At 47.6% G+C, this 20227-nt stretch overlaps 1 protein-coding gene across 3 annotated transcripts in view; it reads right to left on the bottom strand.

Annotated features, from left to right (window-relative positions):
• The window catches only part of IFT56 (intraflagellar transport 56), a 96827-nt gene that overhangs the window by 9866 nt on the left and 66734 nt on the right, over positions 1 to 20227 (bottom strand). For all 3 annotated transcript variants that reach the window (XM_062205579.1, XM_062206485.1, XM_062206864.1), the window contains 6 exons: positions 19372 to 19425; positions 16828 to 16891; positions 13733 to 13821; positions 13218 to 13301; positions 12283 to 12352; positions 10315 to 10421 (listed from right to left, as the gene is read on the bottom strand). In XM_062205579.1, coding sequence (XP_062061563.1) covers positions 10315 to 10421; positions 12283 to 12352; positions 13218 to 13301; positions 13733 to 13821; positions 16828 to 16891; positions 19372 to 19425 — 468 coding nt within the window. The remainder of the gene's footprint in view (positions 1 to 10314; positions 10422 to 12282; positions 12353 to 13217; positions 13302 to 13732; positions 13822 to 16827; positions 16892 to 19371; positions 19426 to 20227) is intronic.

The raw sequence follows: 20227 nt of genomic DNA, 5'->3' as shown, positions 1-20227 counted from the left end.
ACAGATGTCACTGTCACCTCTGTAGTTACACGGCCACCACCACCACCACGACACGGAAGCCCGACGACCACAGATGTCACTGTCACCTCTGTAGTCACACGGCCACCACCACCACCACGACACGGGAGCCCGACAACCACAGATGTCACTGTCACCTCTGTCCTCACACGGCCACCACCACCACCACGACACGGAAGCCCGACGACCACAGATGTCACTGTCACCTCTGTCCTCACAAGGCCACCACCACCACCACGACACGGAAGCCCGACAACCACAGATGTCACTGTCACCTCTGTCCTCACAAGGCCACCACCACCACCACGACACAGAAGCCCGACAACCACAGATGTCACTGTCACCTCTGTCCTCACACGGCCACCACCACCACCACGACACGGAAGCCCGACAACCACAGATGTCACTTCACCTCTGTAGGCACACAGCCACCACGACAGATGTCACTGTCACCTCTGTCCTCACACGGCCACCACCACCACCACGACACGGAAGCCCAACAACCACAGATGTCACTGTCACCTCTGTCCTCACAAGGCCACCACCACCACCACGACACAGAAGCCCGACAACCACAGATGTCACTGTCACCTCTGTCCTCACACGGCCACCACCACCACCACGACACAGAAGCCCGACAACCACAGATGTCACTGTCACCTCTGTCCTCACAAGGCCGCCACCACCACCACGACACGGAAGCCCGACAACCACAGATGTCACTGTCACCTCTGTAGTTACACGGCCACCACCACCACCACGACACGGAAGCCCGACGACCACAGATGTCACTGTCACCTCTGTAGTCACACGGCCACCACCACCACCACGACACAGAAGCCCGACGACCACAGATGTCACTGTCACCTCTGTAGTCACATGCAAGCCTCTGCTTGCCATATCCAGCCTCCAGCTGTCACTAATTTGTTCTCTGTTCCCAAAGTTTTGTCATTTCAAGAACGTTCAATGTATGAAATCAAACAGCATGGTGCCCTTCAAGATCGGCGCTTTTCCACTACGTACACTGCATTGTGATTCCCTTCATTTCACAAACCCATAGTTTTCTGCCGGTAGGGTCACCGCACAAAAGCAAGAGAGATGCCCATCTAAAGTTTTATTTGGATATTGAGACTGATACCACCCACATGCAAAGACAGAGCAAAAGGTCTCTTCGTGTCGTAACTGAGGTCTCTAGACAGCAGGCCTGAGATGGCGGCAGGAGCCTGGCCTGAGGATTCCCGTGCTGGGGCTGGGGGAGCGGTTTCAGTCACTTGCTGGTGCCCCAGGCAGCAAGGCTCAGCCTCTGGGGCACGTTGTCCAGGTGTGGGGCACGAAGAGAGCAGGCAGAACGAGGCTTTACAGCTGTCAGCAAGCCTTGGACAGTCAGACTCACCGCTGCGGCGTTTATTACTGGGTCCAATCCCATGCCAAACCAGTTTCTTTATTCACCGATTGAAAGACACTCTTTCTTTCTTTCTTTCTTTTTCTTTTGACAGGCAGAGTGGACAGTGAGAGAGAGAGACAGAGAGAAAGGTCTTCCTTTGCCATTGGTTCACCCTCCAATGGCTGCCACGGTCAGCACGCTGCGGCCAGCGCACCGCGCTGATCCGAAGGCAGGAGCCAGGTGCTTCTCCTGGTCTCCCATGGGGTGCAGGGCCCAAGGACTTGGGCCATCCTCCACTGTATTCCCGGGCCATAGCAGAGAGCTGGCCTGGAAGAGGGGCAACCAGGACAGAAAATCCAGCGCCCCGACTGGGAATAGAACCCGGTGTGCCGGCGCCGCAGGCAGAGGATTAGCCTATTGAGCCACGGTGCCGGCCTGAAAGACACTCTTTCCAGTTGGAGGCCATTAAAGATCAAAGCTTCTATAAATATCTGTGTTTTAAAATCTGTGTTAATAACATATGTATGTATGTTTGGATATAGGTTTTCACTTCTCTAAGATAAAAAGTGCAACTGCTTGGTCACAGAGTAACTGTATGTTGTTGGTTAAAGAAGCAGCTAAAATGTTATTTTTTAAAAAAATGATGTATTTATTTTTATTTATTTGAAAGGCAGAGTCAGAGAGAGAGAGAAACAGAGGGACAGACAGACAGACCTTCCATCTACTGGTTCACTGTGCAAATGCACACAATGGCTTGGGCTGTGACAGGCTGAAGCCAGGCACCCAGAGCTTCATCAGGGTCTCCCATGCGGTGCAGGGACCCCAGCACTGGGCCATCTTCCACTGCTTTCCCAGGTGCATTAGTAGGGAGCTGGATCGGAAGTGGAGCAGCCAAGACTCAAACCAGGGCCAACATGGGATGCCAGAGCCGCAGGCAGCAGCTTTCACCCACTAAGCCACAGCACTGGCCCCTTAGCTGGTATATTTAGATCACCCATCTCTAATGCAATTATTGACACGATAGAGTTTAACTCTGCTGTTTTCCTTGCTATCTGTTCTCTGTTTTTCTCAGACAAGGACAGCTCACACACGTGCGTGTGGTCTGCAGCTGGAGACATGCCTGTGTCTGACTCCCCCAGCGCTCACCCAGTGCTGTTCCCGTACGTTAATAAACCTCTCCCATGAACACAGCTCCATACTGAGGTGCAGGGGTCCCTCCAGGGAGTCAGTAAGCTAGTGGATGGCCATGGCGTCACAGACACACTCAGTAATGCCAGTTTGGTTTTCTGAAGTGGTTACTTTCTTTTGATCTTAACCCTACCCCCTTCTCTGTCTTCTCTGGGCCTTAATCCACCAAAATGCTCCTTCTCTTGACTTTTTTTTAATAGAAAGCTTTTATTTAATAAATATAAATTTCATAAGTACTACTTGTGGATTATAGCGGTTCTTCCCCCCATACCCGCTCTCCTACCTCCAAACCATCCCACCTCCTACTCCCTCTCCCATCCTATTCTTCATTAAGATTCATTTTTAATTATCTTTATATACAGAAGATCAACTCTATACTAAGTAAAGATTTTAACAGTTTGCACCAACACAGACACACAAAGTATAAAGTACTGTTTGAGGACTAGTTTTACTGTTAATTCTCATAGTACAACTCATAAAGGACAGAGGTCCTACATGGGAAGCAAGTGCACAGTGACTCCTGTTGTTGATTTAACAATGGACGCTCTTATTTATGACGTCAGTGATCACCTGAGGCTCTTGTCACCAGCTGCCAAGGCTATGGAAGCCTCTTGAGTCTACAAATTCTGACATTATTTAGACAAGGCCATAATCAAAGTGGAAGTTCTCTCCTCCCCTCAGAGAAAGGTACCTCCTTCTTTGATGGCCCCTTCTTTCCACTGGGATCTCACTCATAGAGATCTTTCATGTAGGTCATTTTTTGCCACAGTGTCTTGGCTTTCCATGCCTGAAATGCTCTTAATGGGCTTTTTAGCCAGATTCGAGTGCCTTAAGGGCTGATTCTGAGGCCAGAGTGCTGTTTAGGGTGTTTGTCACTCTATGAGTCTGCTGTGTGGCCTGCTTCCCATGTTGGATCAGTTCCTCCTTTTTAATTCTCTCTGTTGTTATTAGCAGACTCTTGGTCTTACTTATGTGATCCCTTTGACACCTACTCCTATCTTTATGATCAGTTATGAACTTAAACTGATCACTTTAACTAGTAAGATGGCTATGGTACCTGCCAACTTAATGGGATTTGGAGTCCCATGGCAAGTTTTCAGCTTTACCCTTAGGGGTAAGTCTCTTGACTCTCTGATTCCCTATTCAATGACTCCTTTTCCCTTGCCTACACAAATACTTTTATCTCCTATTCTACAAGAAAAAGACCTCTCCACTACCACCGCAAGGCCTGAAATCCCAAACCGTTTTCCCTTTTTAGTTAGCACCAGACTTTTCTCCGAATCGGCAAAACCAAAACTATAAAGGCCGTGGTCTACATCTCACTCCCGGCACGGGCTTTCTCATCTTCTCAGCTCTCCATCTCTCCCAGCTGCAGATCTGACAGTGTCCTGCCTTGCTTTTAATAAAAGGAACAAGAAAATGAGTAATGAAGAGTTTTTCCTCTCCTGGTTCTTTGCTTTCTCCTCTGTGTTCGTTCTCAAAGATGTATTTACTGGGGCCAGTGCTGTGGCGCAGCGGGTTAAACAGCGCAGGCATTCCATGTGGGTGCCGGTTTGAGTCCCAGCTGCTCCTTTTTTGATCTGGCTCTGATATGGCCTGAGAAAGCAGTGGAAGATGGTCCAAGTGCTTGGGCCTCTGCACCTGCATGGGAGACCAGAGGAAGCTCCTGGCTCCTGGCTTTGGATCAGCTCAGCTCTGGCCATTGCAGCCATCTGGGGAGTGAACCAGCGGAATGGAAGACCTCTCTTTCTCTCTGGCTCTACCTCTCTCTGTAACTCTGTCTTTCAAATAAATAAAATAAATCTTTTTTAAAAAGGAGATGTATTTATTTATTTTTGAAAGGCAGAGTTTCAGAGAAAGGGAGAGGAAGAGAAAGAGGGGGAGAGAGAGAGGAAGGGAGAGGGAGGGGAGAGGGAGGGAGGGAAGGGGAAGAGAGAGAGAAAGAGAGAAAGAGAAAGAGAAAGAGAAAGAGAAAGAGAAAGAGAGAGAGAGAGAGAGAGAGAGAGAGAGAGAGAGAGAGAGAGAAAATATCTTCCATCCGCTGGCTCACTCCCCAAATAGCCACAGGAGCCATGAACACCACTTGGGTCTCCTATGTGGGTGCAGGGGCCCAAGCACTTGGGCCTCTTCCACTGCTTTCCCAGGCCATTAGCAGGGAGCTGGATTGGAGGTGAAGCAGTTGGGATTCAAACCGGCACTCACGTGGGATGCCAATGTCGCCGGTGTTGGCACGACCTGCTGCACCACAGCACTGGCCCCGAGTCCTCTCATTTATTCTTCTGTCTCTTAACTACTGTTGTTCCACATGGCTCCTCATCCCAGTTACCTGTTCATCTTATTCTGTCTTACACTTCACTGCTGCTGCCGCTATCACTATTAGCACCGCTAACTCCTGCTGACTTTTAACCTTTCACCTCTAATCCTGCTCTCTCACATGAGCATCTAAGCCCAGCCTCACTCAAATAACTTCCTATGCTTTCTACTGGGAGCCCCAAAGATACTTCTGATTTAACATATCTAAAACAAAAATAATGTCCTGTCTTTTAATGTTTGTTTTTTTTTTTAATTTTTATTTTTTTTATTTTTATTTTTTGACAGGCAGAGTGGATAGTGAGAGAAAGAGACAGAGAGAAAGGTCTTCCTTTTGCCGTTGGTTCACCCTCCAATGGCCGCCGCGGTAGCGCGCTGCGGCCGGCGCACCGCGCTGTTCCGATGGCAGGAGCCAGGTGCTTCTCCTGGTCTCCCATGGGGTGCAGGGCCCAAGCACTTGGGCCATCCTCCACTGCACTCCCTGGCCACAGCAGAGAGCTGGCCTGGAAGAGGGGCAACCGGGACAGGATCGGTGCCCCGACCGGGACTAGAACCCGGTGTGCCGGCGCCGCAAGGCGGAGGATTAGCCTAGTGAGCCGCGGCGCCGGCCTGTCTTTTAATGTTTTATTTCCCTCTCTCTCCTCTAACTTTCTTATCAGCATTGCCATCCATCAGGTCATGTTAAACTATTATTTTCAAGTTTCTTATGTCTTAAAATGTTTTCCATTGATGGTAATTCGTGTGTGTATTTGATAACGATTCACTGTAAAATGAACTGGTCTTGATGAATTTAACCCCAGACTCTCTTTACCTGACATTTTCCTGTCTTTGGACAAGAAGAGGCATATTTTTCTTTTCTTTTCTTTTTTTTTTTTTTTTTTTGACAGGCAGAGTGGACAGTGAGAGAGAGACAGAGAGAAAGGTCTTTCTTTTGCCGTTGGTTCACCCTCCAATGGCTGCCGCGGTAGGTGCGCTGCGGCCAGCACACCGCGCCGATCCGATGGCAGGAGCCAGGTGCTTCTCCTGGTCTCCCATGGGGTGCAGGGCCCAAGCACTTGGGCCATCCTCCACTGCACTCCCTGGCCACAGCAGAGAGCTGGCCTGGAAGGGGGGCAACCGGGACAGGATCGGTGCCCCGACCGGGACTAGAACCCGGTGTGCCGGCACCGCAAGGCGGAGGATTAGCCTAGTGAGCCACGGCGCCGGCCCTCTTTTTTTTTTTTAAACAAAATTGTTATTACTTTGTTTTAATATTATCTTTCAGATACACACATTGAAATATTTACAAATAAAACATTTTGACACTTGGGGAATGCATTTTAATTCTCTGAGAAGGGAGAATGGACGGCAAGAACAGCACCAGCTGATGGCTGTTGGGGCAGTGAGTGGGTACAAAGCGGTTTATTATACCATCCTGTTTCTGTATTTAAAACTCTTCATAATAAGAAGTTAGGGTGTGTGGGGTGTGTCTGTAGGCTAAATACCACTGGCTAAGAACTGCTGCTTGGCAGCTTGATTTATACACATTTTTTACCTCATAAAAACGGCAACCTGTGCTGCTGTTGGTCCAGCTGTGGGAGAGACTGGTGTCATCTGACCCTCTCCTCAAGTCCCAGCTCCACTCCCACCAGGCCTCTCACCAACTCCAACCACACATGAACCCTGTCAGTCAGCTCAAGTATATAACTTTCTCCAAAACCTCCCAAATAAATCATCATTTACCCGGAAATAAGCCCAAGTTGGGGAAAGGAGATGTTTTACAAAGATAAGGGAGCTGATAACTATTGAGCGCCTGTTACAGGCCCGGCTGTCACACAGGAACTTACAGATGCTTTATACACGTAAGTGACACCCGTCTTCAGCGCCCTTGTGGATGTTCCGTCTGCAGTGGGGGCAAGGACCGTATCGGTCCTGCTCATTGCCTTACCTCCGTGTTAAGTGCTCGTGAAGTGTTGATTGAGTAAAGTGAGTATTATTGCCACTTTTCAGAAGTTACTTAGCTTGCTGGACCATGAAGCCCTCATCTCAGCACTGGGATGGGCTGTCCATCACACAACTACTGAAATGATTAACTTCAATATGAGCTGAGAAAAAAAATGGCACATTTGAGCTCTTCTGCTCACACTTGGTCACTGGCAGCAAGAATCTGCGGCGTCTGGGAACTAAGCGTCCGCAGGCTGGAGGTTACCCAGAACTGAGGTGGCAGCAGCAGGAGAGAGGAGACGTCAGTACCACTGAGGACAAGGGGTGGGGTCCTGGTGAATGCCAAGGAAGAATCGGCTCAGTCTATGCAGAGAAAGTGAAAGTGGTCCTTCCTGACCCAGTGCTCAGAGGCACAAAGCCAAGCCCAGGAACGAAGGCGTGTTCCAGACCTCCATGCTCCCAGTCACCCACGGTAACCTGTGTCATTCGTGCATCTCCAACCCCCCCAGGTGCCAGTACCACTGGAGCCACAGCTGTTTCCGGAGCGACTGTGCACCTTCCTAAACCTGGAAAACGCCAGGAAGACAAGGGTGGGCAGACAGCCGGCAGATCCCATTCACCTGGGAACTTCCTCTTCAGAGCCTAACACACAAGAGCGGGAGACCAGGGCCTGGGGGCCACGTCAGACCCCAGCAGGAACAGGGCTCCCACCAGCCCTACGGACTTCCAGACTCAGAACAGAATAAATCCCGACGCGACCCATGGCCCTCTTATGTTCCACATCTGGAGACGCCAGAAGCCAAACACAGCAGCCCGCAGTCTGCTAGGGCAGCAGGCAACCTCAGACTCCACTCCTCTGGAGGCCCAGGCTCCACAAGACCAGCCTCCCTACCTTGGGTCAGCACCTGACCTCTCTGGGCCTACTTTCTTACTTGATGATGAAGGGAATTAGAATTTAATTTCCCTTTCAACCTAAAAGACAACTGAGTCCCCTGAGCTGCCCACCCTTCAGCAATCTCAGATCCCAAAGGGAAGCAGGGACCCTACGAGCAACTCCAGTCTTTACTCTGCGCACTGCACAAAGGACTCAGGGCCCTGAGCAGGACCCGCAAGGCTCCCCAGGCCGTTGTACACAACCACCCCCAGCTTTTGGGGGAGCAGGGAGGACCCTGGATTTCTTCATGCCTCCAAGTTAACTGGCACACCTCACTTCTCTTGGCAGTGCTCCTGATCAGCCCAGGTCAGTGCCCACTCTGCTCCTCCATCCCTAGCCATCAACCATTATTAAAAAAAATAAATAAAAAATCTTAGCCCTAGTGCCTGGAAGTAACCTCAACTCTGGGCAATTCACTCCCAACTCCCAGGAAATCTGGGCTTTAACTAAAGCTCCTTGCTTGCACTCAGCCTGGAATCCAAAAGGCTCACCCCACGGCTCAGAGATCAACCCTCGGACCCTCTCCACCAGCCAACACTACACCTCAAGCCTGTGTCCTTCAAACACTCCAATACCATCCCAAACTCCCCTGACCTCCCGTAAACTGCTCACCAGAACTTGAGGCCCTGGTCAGGCACCCCAAGGCCTTGCTCCTGCATGGGAAGAGGGCTTCCGGACCCCCACTGCCCTGACCCTGGAGTTTCAAAGGCTCTGCTGCTCAGCTGGGTGCCTCTGCCAGCCCTGGGCAGCCCCTGCAGCACAGCCCGGATCCTTACGGATACTCGGGTTTGCCTGCTGGCACACTGGGAGCCATGTCCGCCAAAGCCTCTCACATGCCCACACTCTTCACAGCTCCAGAGTGGCCAGGCCAGCGCGCCACACACGCTCCTCCCTCCACTCACACTGCTTGGTCGCTACGTGTGTCAGCTCTCCCTCAAGGAAGAGGTATTTCAAAAACAGAAAATTACTGGGGCTGGTGCTGCGGCATAGTGGGTAAGGCCGCCAACTGCAGTGCCAGCATCCCATTGAATGTCGGTTCGAGTCTTGGCTGCTCCATTTTTTCTTCTTCTTTTTTTTTAAGTTTTATTTATTTATTTGAAAGAGTTACACAGAGAGAAGGAGAGGCAGAGAGAGAGAGAGGTCTTTCATCCACTGGTTCACTCCCCAGTTGGCTGCAACAGCTGGAGCTGTGCCGATCCGAAGCCAGGAGCCAGGAGCTTCTTCCAGGTCTCTCACACGAGTGCAGGGGCCCAAGGACTTGGGCCATCTTCTACTGCTTTCCCAGGCCACAGCAGAGAGCTGGATCGGAAGTGGAGCAGCCGGGACTTGAATCGCACTGCAGACAGTGGCTTTACACGCTATGCCACCGCACTGGCCCCTATTCCACTTCCAATCCAGCTGTTATGGCTTGGGAAAGTAGGAGAAGATGGTCCAAGTCTTTGGGCCCCGTGCCTGAGTAGGAGACCTGGAAGAGGTTCCTGGCTCCTGGCTCCTGACTCCCAACTGGCAAGCTTCAGCCATTGTGGCCATCTGGGGAGTGAACCAGCAGATGGAAGACCTCTCTCTCTCTCTGCCTCTGCCTCTCTGTAACTCTGCCTTTCAAATAGATAAGTCAATCTTTAAAAACATAGAAAATTATACAATATAGGGCTAATGTTTACAGGTACTTTCAATCTAAAGGATAAGGCCCCAAATTTCTGCCTCATTCCTGCCTTTCCAATTCCCTACACTCATACACACACATCACACACATTCATCCAGCCACCCAGTCGCTCTCACACACACCAGTTCTCTAGCACAGCTGACTGTTTGCATTCTCTTGTCTGGCTTCTCTCCCCTGTCTACCACTTGCACTTGGGTATTCCTCCAGATTTGGAAGGCAGCTCTTCTCCCTGTGCTTCCTTGACCAGTCTTTCTGCATCTCAGGGCTTCAATTCCTACGTAGATGTTGATAATAACTGCTGGATCAATGTCTACCTACATGCTACCTTAGGATTTATAACCTTTGGGGATGGCACTGTGGCTTAGTGGATAAAGCTGCTGTCTGCGGTGCCAGCATCCTATACGGTACCAGCTCAGTCCCGGCTGCTCCGCTTCCAAACCAGCTTCCCTGCTAATGCACTTGGGAAAACAGTGGAGGATGGTCTGCTACACACACACGGGAGACCTGGAGGAGGCTCCTGGCTTCAGGTCGGCCCAGCTCTGGCTGTTGTGGCCGTCTGGGGAATGAGCCGGCGGACAGAAGACATTTCTGTCTCTCTCCACCCCACTGTAACTCTGCCTTTTAAATACATAAATAAATCTTTTTAAAAAGAAGATTCATTACTACTGGAAATCTAAAACCTATTCTTTCGATCATTATTTCATCTATACATAAAACTGAAATACTGCCTATCTCCGAGCTCACTTCACTCATAAAAAGGATGGCATTTCTAATACAAGTCAAACTTCCCACCACTAGCTTTTTAGTTTCTAGAACAGTTTCTGTAATATTTAGCCAATGCAACCATGTGATACTTATCTTCTGAAATTTTCCTTCTGTCTTACTCAGACTCACCTTGTAGCAGTCATTAGCAATGAGCTGTAAGATACTAAAGGACTCGCTAGAGGTTTCCATCTTGAGATAAAGTTCCCAGGCTAGTCTTGGCTTTTTATTCATGATATCTACAAAAGGAAACAGTGATGCATGATTTTTAAATGTACAAAACAACTTTTTAAAGATTTATTTATTATTTTTAAAAAGATTTATTTTATTATTTATTTGAATGGCAGAGCTATTCCACAAGGCCAGCCTCAAGATTTATTTATGTATTTGAAAGTCAGAATTACAGAGAGTGAAGGAGAGACACACACAGAGAGATCTTCCATCCATTGGTTCACTCCCCAGATGGCTGCAAGGACCTCGGCTGGGCCAGGCCAAAGCCAGGAGCCAGGAGCTTCATCTGGGTCTCCCTTGTGGGTAGCAGGGGCCCAAACACATGGGCCATCTTCTGCTGCTTTCCCCAGGCCATTAGCAGGGAGCTGGATGGGAAATGGAGCAGACAGGACACAAACCAGTACCCATATGGGATGCTGGTACAGCAGGCAGTGGCTTTACCCACTATACCACAAGGCCAGCCCCAGGAAACAACTTCTGTATCTTTTTATCCTACAGATTTGGTTCTTTTTGGTTCCATATTCCAAGTATACATACCTCTAGTAGGAAACCTCTCAAAGGGCAAGTCTGCAATGTTAGCACCATATTGACTGCATATCAGAACTCGACCTTACTCAAAATATCTCAGCTGGGATTCACACGCTTAGGTCTTTTAGACCGAGCTGATCCCCAGCAGTCCCCACCTTCCTTATCTGCTAAAAGAGGATGTCCATCACTCATGCGATCCAACCCTACTCACAGTTCCAGCCTCAGAATATCTGAGTGTGCAGATCCTCCTGTAAGTACAAAACTCCATGAACGCTTGAAATCCAGCAGGGGAGGGAGTTTGGCACAGCAGGCAGGAAGCTACCTGGGATGCCCACATGTATGCAGCAGTCCTCGGGTTCTAGTCCTGCCTCTGCTTTTGATTTAGCTTTTTTTTTTTTTTTTTTAAAGTCATTTTAAAAATTTATTTGAAAGACAGAGTTACAGACAGAAGTGGAGACATAGACAGAGATGGTTGGTCTTCTTCCATCTGCTGGTTCACTCCCCAGATGGCTGCAAAAGCCGGAGCTGAGCCAATCCAAAGCCAGGATCTAGGAGCTTCTGGGTCTCCGACATGAGTACAGGGGCCCAAGGTCGTGGACCATCTTCCATTTCTTTCCCAGGCAGAGCAAAAAGCCGGATTGGAAGAGGAGCAGTTGAAAATAGAACCAGTGCCCACATGGGATGCCGCCACTGCAGGCTGGGGTAACCCACTGTGCCACAGCGCTGGCGCTTGATTTAACTTCTTGCTAATGCACACCCTGCCAGGCAATGGTGATGGTTCAAGTACTTGGGTCATTGTCACCCATGTGAGAGACCTGGATAGAGATTTGGGTCCCTGGCTACAGCCTGGCCTAGTTCCCCAGCTGTTGAGGACATTTGTGGATGGAAGATCTGTCTCTCTATCTTTCAAACAAAAAAGCTTAGTAAAAAGAGGAAAAAGAAGATAGTGAGTACCTGAGAGACAGACGGGGATTATAGGTTATATAATATACACAAACTTATTTTTTGACATTTTATAACTTTTCAGGCCTAAAGTATGCTGAAAAGATAAAAATTAATGTTAATAATATCATCTCACAAACAAACTGTAGACTGAGACTCTAGCAACTTGAACAAGCTAAAGAAAGAACAAGAAATCCTTCCAGACGGTGAGTGCTGAGCCAATGTTGTAAGGTAAATTGACAAGGCAACCTTTCCTGAGCAGCATTAAAGCTTCAGTGTTCACTGATTCTATAGAACCAAATGTCAAATAAGATTAGGAAACGCTAAAAGTCATTTCCAAACAAATCATGCAACAGAGGAGGAGGAGGATTCTTGTCATGACACGGAAGGACGACTCACAGCACCGGGCCAGCCAGCTGAGGTAGACGTAGTCGTTCTTCATCTTCTCACTCTGGATGAGGAGGAACACCTGCAAGGACAGCAGAGACAGGCTCAGGGTGGTCTGGAATCACGGTGTCCACTTTCAGCTTGTCTTAGACCGATGACCCCTGCAGCCTTTGAGGCCCTGGTACCACACGGCTGTTAAGGACAAAGTGATGGTGACTGTAACGCACTTCTCTCGGTAACGGCACTGTAAGTGAACAGAAAGCGGGTAAGACAGCAGAAGAGCTGCACAGAGAAGTGAACAACTGTAGGATGCACACTCTTCTCAACTCCACATGACCTACATGATGCACAAGCTACAGGGCGACAGGCAGGTCTCAATCAATCTTAAAGGACTGGCGTCACGGAGACCCCATTCTAGGGCCACAGTACACTAAGCTAGAAATCAAAACAAATGACCTGAAAAGGGGAATGCACATAGCTGAAATCTGGAATAATGAGTTTTAAATCACTCACAAGTCACAGAAGAAATCATAATGGGGATTAGATAATAAATAGAATTTGAATAACCTCTAACAACAAACTGTTGCAATGATCATTCTGAACACCTCAGACAAGCAATCGATGCAGTCCAAAGTCAGGACAGTGGTCCTGGAGGAGGTTTCTAGGGACAGGACAATGTCTCATGATCTGAGTCCTGATCATATGGGTGTGTTTATGTGCTGAATCCACCAAGCTGCACATACGGTATACCTCTACAAAATTTATCAAGAAAGGGAACACACTAATATGACTATAAACTCTATACATTTTACCTTGTACTTTTTAATGCAATCTAAAAACAAAAGAATCTTTAATAATCCATTCCCCTTGACTGTTTTTCTTGTAAGTGAGAAGATAAGGCTTTTTTTTAATAGACTCATTCAGATAGTTTCACAGCATAGACCCACCTCTTCTCCTTCACTGGTATTGCCTGTAGCAGCTTTGGCTTGTGCATAATTAAAGTTAAAGATGTCATCATTATAGAAATAACTCTGAAAAACATCCCAAGAAGAGGTCACATTGAGCATTAACACATAAAATATGAAGTTATCAGTTATACTATTTAAGCACAATAATAATCTTTCTGTGTTTTTTTTTTTTTTTTTTTTTTTTTGACAGGCTGCAGCCAGGGTCTCCCACGTGGGTGGCAGGGACCCAAGCACTTGGTCCATTTTCCACTGCTTTCCCAGGAGCTTTAGCAGGGAACTGGATAGGAACTAGACCAGTCAGGACTTGAACCAGAGTCCACATGGGACACTGGCGTTGCAGCCATGTCAGTCCCCACAATAATAACCTTGAGGAACTAACTGGTGCTGTCAATGCCACCACAGGAAAAGGTCCATTTCTAAGAATATCTTGTCTTCTCTAACACAGTACATTTAGCGTCTGGTGTCTAAAGCCGCAGAGATGATTCTATACTGACCTTAAATGAGTTGAGGTAAATCAACACGTCATCAAACTGCTTAAGCAGGAAGAAGCAGGATGCCATGCACTGCCGCCCCGGTACGGTGTCTGAATGGAAAGGGGAGAGAAACCACACACATTCACGAAACCAAACGTCCTCCTGAGCAGAGATTTCAGTCATTTTTAAATTTAGAAATAGGAGTGCATTCCAGGATGTCTTTGGAGGTTCTGGAGTTGTAGACTGCTTCAGTGGGCAACGCCTCAGGATAGTGGAGGTCACAATACTTGAGAATGATCAATATGGTCTCTGCAGGTTACCTCCCAGGGTTCACGATGAACACATGCCTCACAGGAATACCGCTATGGTACTCCCCAGGTCATTTTCTAGGGCTTGGATTCTCTCATCCCAATCCAACATCTGCACACTCAAATAACAAATAAGCACGGCTTGGTCTCCATCATCACTTGTCTAAGACAATCTAGCACCTCCAGCATCAAATGGAGAAATAATCTGTGATGGAACCATCTGACTCTGACCCTGTGAGGAAGAGGACTCCACAGCACTGATCACAATGTAAGAAACCATGTAATCTATTTATGTATTATATCTCCAGTCTGTCTGCCCCACAAGGCTGTGAACTCCAAAAGGATGGCGAGTTTTGTTTGCTTTCCCTCCTGCTGTGTCCCCAACACCTCAATAAATTTTGGTTGTATAAATGAGCAAAATGGGAAAAGAAAATATTATTCAATAAACGGTGTTTGTGAGACATCTCTCTGTTCGGCATGAACACTGTCCATCAGAACAGAAGATGGCCACGCGCAAATGCTCCCGGTGGTCCCACAGCTCCCATGGGCTATCAGTCCTTTTCATAGCACAGTGCTTTCTTGCCCTGAATACTGACTGATTAAATAGAAGAAGAAAGCCACAAGACTACTAGTAAGAAGTACAGGCAAATATACAACTGTGGTGATTAAGAAAGTACTTTCTATGACTGCAACTATGTATGAAATCATCTTAAAAATAGACACTTAAGGGGCCGGTGCTGTGACATAGCGGGTGAAGCTGCCACCTGCAGTGCTGTCATCCCATGTGGGTGCCGGTTCGAGTCTCAGTTGCTCCACTTCTTTTTCTTCTTCTTCTTTTTTTTTTTTTTTTAAATTTTTGACAGGCAGAGTGGACAGTGAGAGACAGAGACAGAGAGAAAGGTCTTCCTTTTGCCGTTGGTTCACCCTCCAATGGCCGCCGCGGTAGCGCGCTGCGGCCGGCGCACCGCGCTGATCCGATGGCAGGAGCCAGGTGTTTATCCTGGTCTCCCATGGGGTGCAGGGCCCAAGGGCTTGGGCCATCCTCCACTGCACTCCCGGGCCACAGCAGAGAGCTGGCCTGGAAGAGGGGCAACCGGGACAGGATCGGTGCCCCGACCGGGACTAGAACCCGGTGTGCCGGCGCCGCTAGGTGGAGGATTAGCCTATTGAGCCGCGGCGCCAGCAGTTGCTCCACTTCTGATTCAGCTCTCTGCTATGGCCTGGGAAAGCAGTAGAAGATGGCCCAAGTCCTTGGGCTCCTGCACCCACATGGGAAAACCAAAGGAAGCTCCTGGCTCCTGGCTTTGGATTGGCCCAGCTCCAGTTGCTGTGGCCATTTGGGGAGTGAACCAGTGTATAGAAGCTGCTTTTCTATAACTGTGCCTTCCAAATAAATAAATAAATTTTTTTTTTTTTAATTTTTGACAGGCAGAGTGGACAGTGAGAGAGAGAGACAGAGAGAAAGGTCTTCCTTTTGCCGTTGGTTCACCCTCCAATGGCCGCCGCGGTAGCGTGCTGCGGCCAGCGCACCGCGCTGATCCGATGGCAGGAGCCAGGTGCTAATCCTGGTCTCCCATGGGGTGCAGGGCCCAAGCACTTGGGCCATCCTCCACTGCACTCCCTGGCCACAGCAGAGAGCTGGCCTGGAAGGGGGGCAACCGGGACAGGATCGGTGCCCCGACCGGGACTAGAACCTGGTGTGCCGGCGCCGCAAGGCGGAGGATTAGCCTAGTAAGCCGCGGCGCCGGCCTTAAATAAATAAATTTTTTAAAAAAGAGAAACTTAATTAAACATGATTTTAATAGAAAACATTTTATGAGAATTTCTTTTTGAGAGGCAGAAAGATACACAAGGAGAGAGAGAAAAAGAGAGTGCAATTAAGTGCACCCACCTGCCAAGTTATTCCCCAAATGCTGGCAATGCCAGGGCTAGGCTGGGCTGGGCAGAGCCAGGAGCCAGGAGATTAGCACATGTCTCCCATGTGGGCATCAGGAATGCAGCTGCTTGAGCCACCATCAGTGACTTCCAGGGGCTGTATTAGCAGGAAGTGGAACGGTATCAAACCTGGGCACCTGACGCAGGATGTAGGCATTCACACTGGCATCTTTTTTTTTCATTTGACAGATAGACGGTGAGAGAGACAGAGAGAAAGGTCTTCCTTCCATCGGTTCACCCCCCAAATGGCCGGCACACTGCACCGATCTGAAGCCAGGAACCGGGTGCTTCCTCCCAGTCTCCCATGCAGGCGCAGGGACCCAAGCACTTGGGCCATCCTCCACTGCACTCCTGGGCCATGGCAGAGAGCTGGACTGGAAGAGGAGCAACCGGGACTAGAACCTGGCGCCCATATGGGATGCCGGCGGGGCAGGCAGAGGATTAGCCAAGTGAGGAGCACCAGCCCCTCACGCTGGCATCTTAACTGCAAAGCCAAATGTCCACTCCTGATTTTAACATTTTATTTTATATGGTAAAATATATCAGAGTAAAAGTATAAAGGCTAATGACTTAATGAGAAAGATATTTTCAATTTGACAAAAGGTTAATATATAAGAGCTTTTGAAAAATCAATACAAAATAACATTCCATATAAAAAACTGATTCAAAAATTTAAGAGTCATAATTAAAGAGTAAATTTATTCTTCTCCTTTTCAAAAAATTCTTTTATCCTACTTGTGAGATACTCTGACCTTCCATTTTTAATTCAAAGCCTAACAGATATATCCCTAGATAGAGAATCAAACTTCACTCGTTAATATATGCCCAACTCCACTTACGAGTCACGCCTGCAAGCACAGGTTTCAGACATACCACATTCACTAGCCGATCCTCCTACCAACTGGAAGAACTGCTGGGCAATTTTCATATGATCCCTCTGAAAAACAAAACATAGCTGATAAAGAGGACTATGGAGAAAGTATTTTATTTGTATTATACTTTATGGTTCTAATACATTTCTTAGGATATAACATATATCTTTATTTTAAATCTTGCCCAAAGGAATATTAATTCTCATTAGCACAAGCAACTAGAATAACCTGAAATTGAATTAAGCAAGGTCACACCAAAAAAAATACAAACTTTAAATTTTATCATAAAAGCAACTCATTATTTAATGTATTCATTTACTAATCCACTCATTTGACAAATATTTATTGCTCTTTTACCAAATATTAGATCTTGGCATAGAGCTATGGATAGAACAAGGCAAAGTTACCAAATTCACTTGCTTATTCGGTAAGTATTCATTGCCTATCTTCCCTACAAGGCACTGTGGAGTGAGCTAGGGACAGAGATTTATTTATATTTACTCATAGTCCACAACAAATGTTATACGCCACATTAGAGATGATGAAAGCTGGATCGACACAGTGTTTTACTTCTTATAGGAGCTTTGCTAGTGAAACAATTGGCCCCACTTTACAGATGTCAGACATGTCATGGTCTAAAAAAATCACTGCAAGGAAGAGTGAAGGTGCGCAGTGGCTTTTCTTTGGTTTGCACCATTTAAAAACAGGATTCGGGGCCGGCGCTGTGGCGCAATGGGTTAACGCTCTGGCCTGAATCGCCAGCATTCCATATGGGTGCCAGTTCGAGACCCGGCTGTTCCACTTCTGATCCAGCTCTCTGCTATGCTCTTGGGCCCCTGCACCCGCATGGGAGACCCAGAAGAAGCTCCTGGCTCCTGGCTTCGGATCGGTGCAGCTCCAGCTGTAGTGGCCAATTGGGGAGTGAACCATCGGATGGAGGATCTCTCTCTCTCTCTCTCTCTCTCTGCTTATCCTCTGTGTAACTCTGCCTTTCAAATAAATAAATCTTAAAAAACAAACAGGATTCTTTTTAAACAAAGCATCATTTTTTAGCATTAAAGCTTTTTTTTTTTTTTTTTTAAACAGGCAGAGTGGACAGTGAGAGAGAGAGAGAGAGAGAGAGAGAGAAAGGTCTTCCTTTTGCCGTTGGTTCACCCTCCAATGGCCGCTGCGGCTGGTGTGCTGCGGCTGGCGCACTGCGCTGATCCAAAGCCAGCAGCCAGTGCTTCTCCTGGTCTCCCATGGGGTGCAGGGCCCAAGCACTTGGGCCATCCTCCACTGCACTCCTGGGCCACAGCAGAGAGCTGGCCTGGAAGGGGGGCAACCGGGACAGAATCTGGCACCCCGACCGGAACTAGAACCCGGTGTGCCGGCGCCGCAAGGTGGAGGATTAGCCTGTTGAGCCACGGCGCCGGCCAGCATTAAAGCATTTTTAAAAATTCCTCTGAATAACAGAATTCTTTTTTAATGAAGTCTATATTGGGCAGATATGGAAAAATTAAACTTCAGAAGAGAGCTGGCGTTGTGGCGTAACGGGGTAAGCTGCCCCCTGCAGCACCAGCAACCCATATGGGTGCCTGTTTGAGTGCTGGCTGCTCTGCTTCCAATCCAGCTCCCTGCTAATGTGCTGAGAAAGCAGTGGAGGGTGGCCCACGTGCTTTGTCCTCTGCATCTACATGGGAGACCTGGTTGAAGCTTCTGGCTTCAGCCAGACCCAGCCTTGGCCATTGCAGCCATTTGGGCAGTGAACCAGTGGATGGAAGATCTCTACACCGCCCCCCACCCCAAATAACTCTTCCTTTCAAATAAATAAAATAAATTTTAAGGAAGCACCTGGCTCCTGGCTTTGGATCAGAGCAGTGCGCCGGCCACAGTGGCCATTTGGGGGGTGAACCAACGGAAGGAAGACCTTTCTCTCTGTCTCTCTCTCTCACTGTCTAAATCTGCCGGTAAACAAATAAACAAACAAACTAACTCAGAAGGGCCTACTTGTAAGTTTATTAATAGCATTATTGGCTGCATATATACATATATAAAGTATATATATAGGTATATATACTTTATATATGTATGCAGCCAGTAATATATATATAATATATTATATATAATATATATAAAATAGACATTCTTTTTTTAAAATATTTATTTATTTATTTGAGAGGCAAAGTTGCACAGAGAGAGAAGGAGAGGTAGAGAGAGAGAGAGAGGTCTTCCATCCACTGGTTCACTCCCCAATTGGCCGCAACGCCCGGAGCTGGACCAATCCAAAGCCAGGAGGCAGGATCTTCCTCCTGGTCTCCCACGCAGGTGCAGATGCCCAAGGACTTGGGCCATCTTCTCCTGCTTCCCAGGCCACAGCAGAGAGCTGGGTTGGAAGAGGAGCAGCCGGGACTAGAACCAGTGCCCATATGGGATGCTGGCACTGCAGGAGGCGGCTTTACCCTCTATGCTACAGTGCTGGCCCCTGCATTTATATCTTCATTTCGGTATTTTCCTTATACTTATAACTTTGCAAAGCATATATTACTGGTGATTTCATACTTACTGAACCCGTTTCCTGGCCAAGGGCTACATTGACCACTCCTTTAAGAATATATTCCTAGAAACATGGATAAACAGTGATTAATTTAAGAGTAATGTAGAGCCTTATTTTCCAGGTCAATTCCTTTCATCAACTCAGTATTTTATATATGCATGGATATATATTATCAAAAGTTACACACAGAGTTGCTTTTCTCTGTTCTATTCCAGATGTGAATGAAAAATTAGGAGACTTTCATTTAGTTTCCAGAAGGCAATGTCACATCTAAAAGAATTTAACGTACTTGTAAGTTCTCAATCTTAGGCAGAAATAACTCATAGCAGCCCTGGAAGGTAAGTTTCGCTTCACTTTAATTCAGGGCAGACAGCAGAATGCTCATCTCATCATCAGCCGGTGACTCTCTGTGGCCACATCATACATATCATTTCCCCGTTCCAGTGTAAAAACCTTTCTTTGTTTGTAATGTTTTCCTATAAGAAAGAAGCTGGGCAGGCCCTCTGGTTCCATGTATGAGGTGTTCCTCCCTGTGGGGCGCCAGGGCCTCAGCTCGCCACCTCGTGTCAGACCTGGTTCAAGCCTTCCTCTGAAGCTTGATCACTTCTCACTAAAAAGGGCTTGAAAAATGAACAGCAGACGCTTACTGCAGCTTTCAGTACGCTTGTTTAGACTCCATGAGGTCTGGAAACATTTTTTAGTCAACGTTTAATTCAATAAACAGAATGTGTACGAGGCATTTAGTGTATACAGTATTGTAGATATAGTCCTTAACTAAAAGGAGTTAGGAAAAGACAAGTCATAGACAATTATAGTGAGATAAGTGCATAAATCTTAATAGCTTCATTAGAATTCTAGATTTTAA

Source organism: Lepus europaeus, chromosome 1 (assembly GCF_033115175.1).
Source record: "Lepus europaeus isolate LE1 chromosome 1, mLepTim1.pri, whole genome shotgun sequence".
Lineage (NCBI taxonomy): Eukaryota > Metazoa > Chordata > Mammalia > Lagomorpha > Leporidae > Lepus > Lepus europaeus.
Note: the sequence above shows the minus strand (reverse complement) of the source record. Positions and strands in the feature narration are given on the sequence as shown.